The following is a 12290-nucleotide window of genomic DNA, read 5'->3' as shown; positions in this document are numbered from 1 at the left end:
CTAATCAGAGTTGTCATAGGCATTTAACAAAGGAAAAACAATGAAAGCGTAATTATATAATGTCTTGTTACAGCTGGCACAGTGTTTTGTAGAGACAGATAAAGTTATTGAGCCTTCATTTTTATTTTTATATTTACAAAAATAAAAGGTCGTTGCGATGTATCTTCTGATCTTCTCTATAATTTTTTTGTAAGATATGTTCAATAGTAAAAAGGGTTTAACATCATTTTTGAAGTTCAGTTTTTTTAAATGCAATTTTTGCCTATAGTTAGTAAAGTTATATTGGAGGTTTCATATTAATACGGATAAAAAGTCGTTTGTAATAACTATTGTGGGGAGCTTTTTATCATGGATTTGGTACACATGTAATGTAATTTATGTTGTTTAAAAGTTATGTTGTGGGATTAAAATTGCTACTGGTATAATTGTTTTTTTTTTTATCACAGTTGCATGTATTTCACATAGTTGTATTCGCAAGACTCTTTTTTATAGAAATGTGATTTTTAAAAATAAAACCGATCATATCTTAATATGCTAATGAATTAGTATACGTCTATGCATATATATAAAAATTATTAACATGTTTATACAAATTGAAATTCTATCTCTCAAAATTATTATGTAAGTTAACAAGATTCATATAATTAGAATCCTGTATTCGATAAAAAAATAGATTCACGTGATTTAATTTTTATGACTGACATAATTATTAAGCAATGAAATTCTAATCACTAAATACATGTTTATTAAGATTATAGCTTTTAGTTGAACATGTTAACTAGGATGTTTTCATGAATTATTTTGTAAAAGAATAATACAACTTTAAAAAAATTAATACTACAAAATCGTCAATTAAATAGAAACAGACACATATAAAAAGGGAGATTTACATATTTACTAAACCCAAGTATTGGTCTGAAGAAACAGACACGGTCTCCCACATGCAGCATGTGTCATTTGAACTTTACCTTACAAAATAAATCGCTTAAATTCACCAAATCATGTCTTAAAAGTGGGAACTCGATGTTATTTTATTTTCAAAAATCGAGATAAAGCAAAACATGGGGGGTTATTGGGCCCCCTAAATTAACACTACAAGATCCACAGTGTTAAAAAATACACAAAAGGTAACTTACATATAGCGTATATTCGCTAAACCCTTATGCCTTGTGATTAAGCAAATATTTCACAATTTGATACTCGATTCGGCCCAAACCCTAAGCCGAAGTAATTTAAACCGACTCTGTGTTTATAAATTATACTCCCTCCGTTTCCACAAAATAGATTTTTTAATATTTTCACACATATTAAGAAATCATATTAAACTATCATAATAAATATATCATTTTCTGTAATTTTCAATTTTCGATAACTTTTAACCAATAGTAATTCAACAAAATCAATTAATTTTTTTGAAGTTTACAATTTTTTCATAGAAAACACAAAAATACATCTTTTTGAAACAATTTTTTTTCTAAAAATTTTATCATTAAAGAACGGAAGGAGTAATATAAGCCATAACTACACCTTTTATAGGACGAAAAGATCATTATTTTTGAATTTTTTATACTCATTATGTCTGGCATTAAGTAGACTGGATATTCACCCTATCAATGTACGCATATATGTAAATATAAATATTAGACATGACCGGTCCTGAAATTTTGGAAACCGCATATTATTTAATAAAAATTTTAATAGTTTGGAGTCCTAAATTTTTTTTTACTAATTTAGAAGCTTATTTGTATAGAACTTTTTTCAAAAATTTTGGGATTACGAGCTGAATGTTTCATCAGCCCTCAACCGGCCATGATACTATAACAATGTATTCTTGCAGTAATAAGAAGTGAGTATTATTGTTTGAACTAAAATTTTGAAAAAAGTAAAATAGATCGAAGAAGACGAGGCAAAGTCTTGCAAAGGGGATGATGGTCCCGTAGACATTAGTCTAGATTGGGTCAAAAAGAGTCCCCCTCCTCTTTACACACAACAAACTCAATTTTATAAACTTCACATTTTACTAAAAAGTGAATACGTTTGTTTTCTTGGTCTTTTTATTACGTTTGGTAAACGTGTTAATTCCATTTTCTATGATTAAACTGCACGAATGCACAAATATAAAGTGGCATTTGTAGTTTTTGATGTCACCCGAAACCTCAAGCTTCACCCTCTAAACATGCATACATGCACCTACCTTAGCTCACCAATCCACCTCTAGTATTGATGCTACTATATTTTAATTGTCATTTACTAAGTAACTATTATTTCCTGGCGACAATTTCCCAAGAATTCAGATTTCGTTTTGTCTGTTTTTGTTTATATGTTTGTTCTAATTGCCAAATCCGGGATTTGTATTGCATATATGGAATGGAACAACCCAAAAGTGTTTATTTTTATATCGTGATCTTGTACTTTTCCTTTTAAAAAAATTATGATTACTATTCTGTATCATATTTATTTCAGTTATAATAATACTGAACACATAAAGGAAAGAAGATGTTCCAAAAAATCTTTATATATAAAGGAAATAATTTAATTTCAAGCACTACTCTATTACCGAACTTAGAGCTTTAAGGAGAGTGGTGGGAGATATGTTAAGGGTTTACATATTTATGGAAATAATCTTTTTTCTATATTTTTTTTAAATCAAACAAAAATTGAAGGGAAACTGCAATAAATATAGACTGCAACTAGCAAATTAAAAAATTAAATAAAGGAGTATATTTCATTTATAAAGGGAGGAGAAGACAGACTCAAAGAGAGAGAGAGAGAGAGAGAAAACAGATAGAAGAAGAAGCTCTTTGTTCCCTACCCACGTTGATATATGCCCAGAAACGAAGGCCCCCCCTGTTTTTAAATCTCTAATTTCAAAGTCTTTCTCTCTGTAGCTGTTGTGTTTATAAGAAGTAATCTCACATATTCTCTTCCTCATTATCTTTTATATTCTTCTGTCAACACCATTTCTTAACTGGGTCAGGGGATGCTTATGCTTATCTATCGGTTTTTGCAAAAGATTAGTTCGTGAAATCAAGGATCTCTATCTACTCATTCTATATAAACAATGGGTGATGGTAGTAGCCTCAAGAGAACCAAGGTTTTTCTTCTTTGACCAAAAATAATAATAATTAAACTGGTATTGATTATCATCACCACCCAGACGTTGCTGATCTCCAAATTCTTGTGCAGCGTTCATGGCCCAGAACATTGGTTAAGAAATGGCTCAACATCAAGAGCAAAGCAGAAGATTTCCACGCAGACGACAGAGACGTTTACAAAGGTAATAAACTCGTATATATTTTAAACTAAATGTTATTAATGAACAGCCTTCTTCTAGTCTAGGAATGTGAGAAGTGAACAGCTTTTGTTTTCTACTTTATAGGATGTTCACTTTAAAAAAAAAGTTTTTGCAGGTGAATGTGGAGACTGGAGTAACAATGTCATTGAAAGAGAAGAAGCATGCTCTGTTAACAAGAAAAGCAACTATGCTGGTCAGTAACTACATGCTTCTTCCTTCTTTATTTCATTTTCTAAACTCATTTTAACTTTAAAAAAAATAATTGAATTTTACAACAACAAGTGTTTTAATTAATTTGTATTCAGAGGCTCGGTGTAGAAGAAATAATGGAAGAGGTAGACGAAACAGACAGGAATTAGATTCAGCAACACTAGTTAAACAAGTTCATAATCTCAGGTACTTATATTTTTCTTGTGTCTCTTTGCTTTTTGGGCGAATTCTTTTCCTCTAAGACACGTTGTTCACATCAGGGTTTTTACTGCTACCTGGAATGTCGCCGGCAAATCTCCTCCGAGTTATCTGAATCTCGAGGATTGGCTCCACACCTCCCCTCCTTCCGACATTTACGTTCTTGGGTATTGCTAACCTCTTTTAATTCGATTTTACTCAAAAGTTAAATAAATCACATGAAAATAAAACAAACAAATAAAAAAAAACACATGATGTTTTGTTTCCTAATCTCTCTGAGACTTCCCCACACAGCTTCCAAGAGATCGTTCCTTTGAACGCCGGCAACGTTTTGGGTACAGAAGACAACGGTCCGGCCAGGAAATGGGTTTCTCTCATCCGAAGAACCTTGAACACTCTCCCTGGCGGAGGAAGCTGCCGGACCCCTTCCCCTGTTCCCCACCCGGTCGCCGAGCTCGACTCCGACTTCGAAGACGCAAACTCCTCGTTCTATCATCGTAGGTCGTTTCAGTCGCTTAGCAAGAGCCTGAGGATAAACAACTTTGACATGTCAGCAGCATCCATGCAGCAGCCACATCTTGACCGGAGGTTTAGCGTATGCGACCGTTTCATGCTGGGCCACGATTCCTACGACCAAAGCTTCAGGTATTGCTCCTCCGAGGACGACGAGGACAATGTGCATGAGTCTAATTCTCCATCCTGTGATCAATATTCCGCTGTCTCGAGGAGTGGATCTTTTGTGACAGAGGAGAGAGACAAGTCTAAGTATTGTTTGGTGGCTAGCAAGCAAATGGTTGGGATATTCTTAACTGTTTGGGTGAAGAGTGATCTAAGGGACAGTGTAAAGAATCTCAAAGTTTCTTGTGTGGGAAGAGGCTTGATGGGCTATCTCGGAAACAAGGTAAAAGAATATCCACATTATTTTCAAATTTAATGTCTTTGTGGAAGAGGTTGTCAAATTTTGATCTATATATATATATATATTTTAATATAATTTGCAGGGATCGATTTCGATCAGCATGTCAGTACACCAGACTAGCTTCTGCTTTGTGTGCAGCCACTTGACGTCTGGTCAGAAAGAAGGTGACGAGCTGAGAAGAAACTCCGACGTTTTAGAGATTCTTAGGAAAACCAGATTCCCTAGAGTGAACAACGCAGGGGAGGACAAATCTCCTCAAACGATTTTAGAACACGAGTGAGTTATTTGTTGCAGTGAATGTTCTTTGTTGTTGGTCGTCCTTATTAAATTCTTTGATCACTGCAATAAGCATGCTAAATCTTGTTTTGTTATGTGTCTTTTCAGTCGGGTAATCTGGCTCGGAGACTTGAACTACCGTATAGCTCTTTCTTACCGGTGTACAAAGGCTCTTGTCGAGATGAGAAATTGGAGTGCTTTGCTTGAGAAAGACCAGGTAAGAAATTAGCATTTTCAAAAGGCCCAAAAAACCATTTATTTGAAAAAACAAACTTGTCTAAAAGACAAATTGTCACTTTTGTTTTTGTTATAGTTGCGGTTAGAACAACGTAAAGGTCGTGTCTTTGAAGGATGGAATGAAGGGACCATCTATTTCCCACCCACTTACAAGTACTCTAACAATTCAGATGTATATGCTGGTGATGATCGTCTCACCAAGGCCAAAAGACGGACTCCAGCATGGTTAGTATTAGTGTTTCTTTCTTTTGAGTATAAACAAACAACTTAATACATATATAATATTTATGAGTTTTTTTAATCTAAAAATTGAAGGTGTGATCGCATACTCTGGCATGGTAACGGACTTAGTCAGCTGTCGTATGTTCGCGGCGAGTCAAGGTTCTCAGATCACAGACCAGTCTACAGTTTGTTCTCTGTAGAGATTGAATCGGTATATAGAAACTGCAATATCAAGAAAAGCTCTAGGGTTGAAGTTGAGGAACTTCTTCCTCAACGGTATGGATACGCTGGGCTTAGCCCTTACTAATTCATTATCACGAGACAGGGGAGAGGATTCAACATTTCTAAAGTCTGAAAAGAAAAAAATGGTAACTAAATCTTTGATGATCATTTAGTATTTTTACACTTGTTGCTCTCGAGGTGGGTGTTGATCTTCATGATCTTGCTGCGCTTTCTAGGGGTTATTCAAGGTCTTCCATGTTTTTTCGGTTGGGAATAGGGGAAGAAGATTCGGGTGAAAAGCGAAGTAAGTAATTAATATAGCTTTTTAGCTGAACAGTTCCTTTTCTCTTTAGGATTATAGAGAATGGACCAGTTTTGTGCACTTCGAACCATTAGTTTCTCCACAGGATGTAGTGTATAGATATATGTGTTTGCAACTTTGCATGTACATCTTATTGATTCTTTTGGAATGACCACTGTGTTTCAAATTGGAAAATCTCAGTTTATTATCAGTCTTTTGTCCTATGATCTCCCCCTCTCCCTACAGCGAAACAAATTCAACTTGTCTAACAGTGCAGAGTGAATATGGATATTTTCGATTTTGAAAGTGAGGAGATAACTTTTTTAAAAAAGAGAGTCAAGCTCGTGGAACTATATTACTATATTCTTGCTTTTGTACTTTCGAATCAACCCACTTGTGTTCTTACGACCGGTTCATCTTCGTTAATATAAGTACTGTAGAACTATATATCAAGGTTCTAAAAATTGGTCCAGGTGGCGCCTAGTCGGCAATTCGGTCCCATCCGAAACGATTTTCTTAAAATTCGATTTATACCGATTTATACGATTTATATCGGTTTAAAATGTTCTAAATTGTTTAAAATCGATTTAAATCGATATAAATTAGTCTATATATGTTATATTAGCAAAAAATGTTAGTATAAATCTAAATTTTATTTATTTTTGTTTTGTATATCTAATTTTGATAATTCATCATAATAGTTAAATTCTAAAACTAAAATATCTCATATAAATGTAAACTATATACTACCTCTATTCCCGAAAGTAAGATTTTCTAAAGTGTTCACGCTTATTAAGAATTCAATAAATGTTTATAATTTATTTTTTCTTTTACTTTATTATACACTTTCCAATAATTTTTCACCAATGAAATTTAATCAATTCAAATATTTTCATTTAATGCTTCTTAAAAGCATAAAAAATACCTTAAACATATAGAAAATCTATCTTTGTGGAACAAGTAAAAAATCTAAAACATCTTACTTTAGGGAACAGAGAGAGTATAAAATAAATCAATAATTCGTTAACGCTTAGACTTCGCCTAGGTCCGAATAATCCGAATAGTCTGTCTAGTCGCTAATCTTCTATAGAGTGTTTAGTTATCGTCTAGAGATTTACTGAACATTGTTATTTATTACTTCGAGAACCAAATACTTAGAGCACCCGCAATGGTGTTACCCAAAGAGGAGTTCTTAGAAAAAGTGTATTTTGATTTTTTAAATATTATTATTTTTTTTCAGATTAAAAAATATATATATCAACCAATCGCGGGTCGCCACATGTCGTGGGGGCCCGCAAATAATGCAAAGATTCACTAAAAAAAAGTTTTTATTTAAAAATTTTAAAGATTGAATCCTTAGCTTTTGGTGGAGTCCACTGATTATTTAATTATTTTTTGTCTAAGTATTCCCACTGCATGCTCTTACAACAAAAAATGGCAATGATAACCTCCCTCTCTCTATATTTCCGTGCATTCTCATGTCCTTTTACAGAAATAAACGCGCGTCGGATCAAACCGCGTGAAGTAAACGTCAGTATATAATTGGTGGTCGATTGGTGGTCGAGGTAAGAGGACAATGGAGGATCAGATAAAGAGTTGTGTCTCTCTTTTTTTTAAAGAAAAATTCCTTCAGTCTCCTTGCAAGACACACACACACACAACCTTTGTATTTATTTATAAATAAAAGAAAATAAAAGAATTGATTTCTCGCAAATGATACCGACGGCGACGATTCGTAGCTTCAAGAAAGTATAAAAAAACAAAATGGAAAAATATACTCTTTTTTTGGGCAACTGGAAAAATATACTCATACGTAGAAGAAATACAAAGTGGAAAAATATTCGACGGTAGATAAGTAATAATATCACCACCCCATATTGTATTTATCTAGCAAAGAGACATAGTCGACGGTAGATAAGATATTTTGGTCGGAGGAACTGCGGAGATTAGAGGTAGGACGCATATGCACTCACTCTCACTGCCCATCCTCTCATTCTCTTTATTTATTTTCCTTTTCCTTTTATATGTTTAATTCTTTTGTCTTTTTTTTGGTCGAAAATTTAATTCTTTTGTCTTATATTCGCATTTTTCCTTTTCTATAATAGTAGTATTAGCTTGGTAATAGTGGAATACAGAACTACATCATGTACGAATTTTCTTTATTATTATTGATGGATATGATGAGAAGATCCTATAAACTAGATCACGACCACATGCCATGTCGTAACATTTACTCGACCTTTTCTGCTAAGGACCAAATCATTTGTTTTTTTCTTCCACTTGGATCCACTCGATTTCAGTTTCTTCAAAACCGTTTTTACAATAGATGCTTCGGAAATTTTAAAACTAGCAATCAGTTAAGATATTTAGATTATAAAAGCATCGTGAATCTTCTTTGAAGCGTTTGGAACTAAAATGAAGCTAACCATAGCTTCATGACATCTTCATAACCCTTCATGCCCATCATTTGGATCGTATAGATCCGGTTTCTCACTTGTTTGTCATTAATAGCCCTCTGAGGAATTCACTGTTCTGATGTGTTTCTCCACGACGTCCCCCAATCCCATTACGCTCTTGCCATAGTGAGTAAACTGTCACTTGAAACACTGACCGCATAAAATAGAGCTTGTTTTCCCTATAGCTCTATCGACCAACACCTTCAAAATCTGACTCCAAACCTTCGTGTAGCTTGAGCCTAACAGCCTGATGGTTAACACTTTCCAAATTTCCTCAATATCTCATTTAATTTTTTTTACCTTCTCTAATTACGGATAACGATAGTCATATGGATTTTGGAAGATACTACCTAATACACTGAATACGATAACTACATTTATTTAATTCCAAAGATAGTGTCACATTAACTAATACACCGAATACGATAAGTACAATTGTTTTCTTGACTCTAGGCTTGTAGTTTTGTTTTTTTTTTTTGTTAAGTGATTTCAAAGGCGTTCTAGGCCAAATGACTAATCACCAAGAAACCCATAGAAATCCATGTTTTCTTGCCACTTAAGGCGTCTATGGGTGGTCAAGGGAAATCGAACCCATGGCAGAAGCTCCAGCTGGAACCCCTTTACCACTAAGCCAAGACCACTTGGTTGCTTGTAGGTTTGTTTCATATGAGCAATTTAAAAAACGATCGATGTTTCCATGTGATATTCCCTCGAACCTTCTAATTATGGTGTACACGTATAAAACTATATATTTTAACTATTATATATGAAAAATGTTTGACTTTAAAGTTAGTCTTTTCCAAACAAAACAAAACCAAAAAGAAAGTTTATGCAAAGAATAGCTAACCTACGACTTCAATCAGTGCTTGATTGATATTTCAGGGAAGACGACCTATTTCCACACAAGAACTATCGTATAGTAATAAATGTACACAATGTTTCAGCCTCGTCATAATTGCACACCACAGAAGTATAACAACCACATTCCACACGCAATGAAAGTTCGAAACTCGTTTCCACACAAACCGAGATTTGGCTTGGTTTTAATGGTTTATAACATAAACCGATAGTAAACCAGTTCATAACGATTGGTACTGGTACAACCAGACCCAGATAAAGATCCGACTAAGGATCGATTTAAACCCGACCCGAAACCTTCTAAAAAACCCCAAAATCGATTTCCCTTTCATTTTTTATAACCCTAAAACCTCTTCCCCCTCTTCATCATCTTCTGTCTCTGGATACAAGTTATGCTTCACTTGAGGTTCATCAACAAAGTTCATGGCTTCTTTCTCAATGTTGTAATCATTACGCTATCTTCGATCTTCACCATCATAGTCAAAATCAGGAGAATCAGGAGTCCCCGAGTCGAAATCAGGTGCATCATTCCACTCAACATTCACATCAGTCCATGGCTCCATTGTCGATTTCTGCAAAATAGAGAGACACTGAGTCAATACCAGAGAGAGACAGAACAATAACGACAAAGACAAAGAGAAAGAGAGATAGATAGAGAGAGAGAGAGAGAGAGAGAGAGAATTGTCGAACACTTACCTGAATGGAGCTAAGCAGAAGATCAACGACGTTCTTGGCGAGAGAGACAAAGGATTTAGGTTCTTAGGGTTTCTAATTTTCTTAAGTCTGGTCTTGGGTTTGTCTGGTTTATTGATTTAATCTGGTTTATATTCTCTAATCGGGTCGTAATCGGGTTATTTTTTGTTAGTTAAGTTAGTCACTGGTTAAGTTTATGGTTTAGAGAACACTAACCAACGTTTAACCAGTTTTTGTAGGTATTAGTTCGGTTTGTGTGGAAACGAGTTTCGAACTTTCATTGCGTGTGGAAGGGGGTTATTATACTTCTGTGGTGTGCAATTACGACGAGGTTTAAACATTGTGTACATTTATTACTATACGATAGTTCTGGTGTGGAAATAGGTCGTCTTCCCGATATTTCAATATAGGACTTGTTGTTTTTTCCTTTGTCAACGTATTGGATCTCTTTGGTAAGGGCGTAAGAGCACTTCCAATGGGGGTTCTACCCATTGTAGTTCTAAATATGAATATGTGTGTATGTATATATTATATATATGTATGTAGTTGTGGGGTCCACTAAATAGTGTAGAACCCATACCCAAAGGTTCTAAACCAATATATACACTATTTAGTGAACCCCAAAACTATATACACATATACAATATATACATACACACATATTCATATTTAGAACTCCAATGGGTGGAAACCCCATTGGAGGTGCTCTAAGAGCATCATTATCGCCGTTCCTTAGTTGGGTTTCTTAATGTAATAAGGATTAAAAGAAAAAGAAAATTAGAGCATAATAGAAGAGACGTTTCTTAATTAAGGGTCACAAGAAACGTCTCTTGAGTCCTTTCTTCCCCCATTGAAATTTGCTTCCTCTCTCTATAGCCCATTCATCCTCGCAATCTCTTCTCCACTCTATTGATTCATCGCACAATCTATGGGTGGGTAGCATCACGATGGATCTGACGGAGTTGTTTGGAAGGTTCGGCTCATCGCGTTCAAACAGTAAACCCAATTATCTTCTCTCTCGCTCACCGTCCACCATCACCGTCGCCGTCGTTCGGTCATGTTCAGAACTGTATCATAACCTTGCCCGCGAGTCGAAACGTATTGGACCTTTTGTTGTTCTCTGTACTCTTTAGTTTTTTTTTCTTTTTCTGATTAATTATTGTTAATCGACTTTTGATTTCGTCCAAAGTTTAATATTTTCTCGATAAATTATTTCTCTAGAGGTCAGTTTGATTCTAATATTTGAAGTCGAACTGCGTAAATGTGTTTCTCTCTTGGAGTGTGTTCACCACTTGTTTGATGTAATAGGTCCAAAGTTCTCATGCATTTCAGTAATTACTGAGAATGTTTGCAGTAATGGAGGAGGGACGCCAGAAGGACTTGCAGTTGTTGGAAGAAATCATTGATAAATGTTTAACACATAAGCTTTTACAGACTATTGCTTCACGGTATTTGAAAGTCACCTCCTTTACTTTTCAGAATCCAGATTTTTAAATTGTATGTATGATGAAATATAATGTGTATGTGAAGTTTTTCTTGGAGGGTTAAGTTAGCTTGTTTACTTTGTATGCTATTCATTTGTTGGTTTTGCAGGGACAAGATCTTTGAAGATCAAAAAGCAATGTATCCTTTTTGTATAGGAAAGTCTCTTGCTTCTCATTTTCTACATCTCACTAAACTAGTCCTTGTTGTTTTGTTAGTTTCTGCCTTTGACTCTTAGCCCCACTAAAGATGAACAGTTCAGGTTTTTCACTTGGTATTGAGTTTCTTGTACTTCGGAGGAGCTGTTCTTGGTTTAGTCATTCGCAATACTTTGTTGTTCTAGTGAGTCTTATTTACACTAGCAAAGTCACTGTGCATTCTCATCAAGTAGAAAGTCACTGTGTAGCTCCTTCACATGTTGAAAGTATAAATCTAGAGAATGTCTTGAGGCAAAGCGATAATGGCTTTGTTTGCAGGTTTGAGCCTGATATGCTTGCCTTCTCGGGATGCTATTATGGTGGTGGTGATAAGGAAAGGAGAGAACTTGCATCAATCAGAAGGAGATGGAAAACATTACATGTAATGCCTACTCTGCATACTCTTCGAGAATGGCTGCACTAGACTTCCTAGTGTGTGATGAAAGTGACGTTTTTGTAACCAACAACAATGGCAATATGGCTAAAATATTGGCTTGGAGGAGGTACTCAAAACATCATCATCATCTTCTTCTTCTTTTTTGCTTTCATGGAGTTGCAAAGTGTTTTAAGTTTTTGGTGATATCAATAAATTTTAAGTCTAATAAAAAAATGTTTCATAATTTTTGTTTAAGAACCCTTAATTAAGAGATTTTGCATTGGAGCATATAAATGTTTGGGTCTCTTAACTAAGTCTCTTAACTCACATTTACTATTTAAAAGTATT

At 34.7% G+C, this 12290-nt stretch overlaps 2 protein-coding genes across 3 annotated transcripts; both read left to right on the top strand.

The window, feature by feature from the left end:
• Nucleotides 1-2708: 2708 nt before the first annotated feature.
• LOC111209063 (type I inositol polyphosphate 5-phosphatase 4-like) lies at nt 2709-6102 on the top strand. Of its 2 annotated transcripts, none has more exons than XM_048764957.1 (11): nt 2709-3094; nt 3187-3277; nt 3402-3488; nt 3601-3691; nt 3766-3870; nt 3998-4604; nt 4705-4898; nt 5007-5115; nt 5212-5360; nt 5451-5725; nt 5816-6102. In XM_048764957.1, the coding sequence occupies exons 1-10, from the start codon at nt 3062-3064 to the stop codon at nt 5662-5664; spliced, it is 1680 nt and encodes a 559-aa protein (XP_048620914.1). In that variant the 5' UTR covers nt 2709-3061; the 3' UTR covers nt 5665-5725; nt 5816-6102. The 2 variants fall into 2 exon arrangements, with proteins under 2 accessions (XP_048620914.1, XP_048620915.1); XM_048764958.1 differs by having other exon boundaries at nt 2711-3094; nt 3411-3488.
• A 3660-nt stretch (nt 6103-9762) lies between these two features.
• Nucleotides 9763-12186, top strand: LOC125591216. Its single transcript, XM_048764956.1, has 3 exons — nt 9763-10985; nt 11242-11335; nt 11481-12186. The coding sequence occupies exons 1-3, from the start codon at nt 10835-10837 to the stop codon at nt 11605-11607; spliced, it is 372 nt and encodes a 123-aa protein (XP_048620913.1). The 5' UTR covers nt 9763-10834; the 3' UTR covers nt 11608-12186.
• The last annotated feature ends 104 nt before the right edge of the window (nt 12187-12290 follow it).

The sequence above is a fragment of the Brassica napus genome, chromosome C8 (genome assembly GCF_020379485.1).
Source record: "Brassica napus cultivar Da-Ae chromosome C8, Da-Ae, whole genome shotgun sequence".
Lineage (NCBI taxonomy): Eukaryota > Viridiplantae > Streptophyta > Magnoliopsida > Brassicales > Brassicaceae > Brassica > Brassica napus.
Note: the sequence above shows the minus strand (reverse complement) of the source record. Positions and strands in the feature narration are given on the sequence as shown.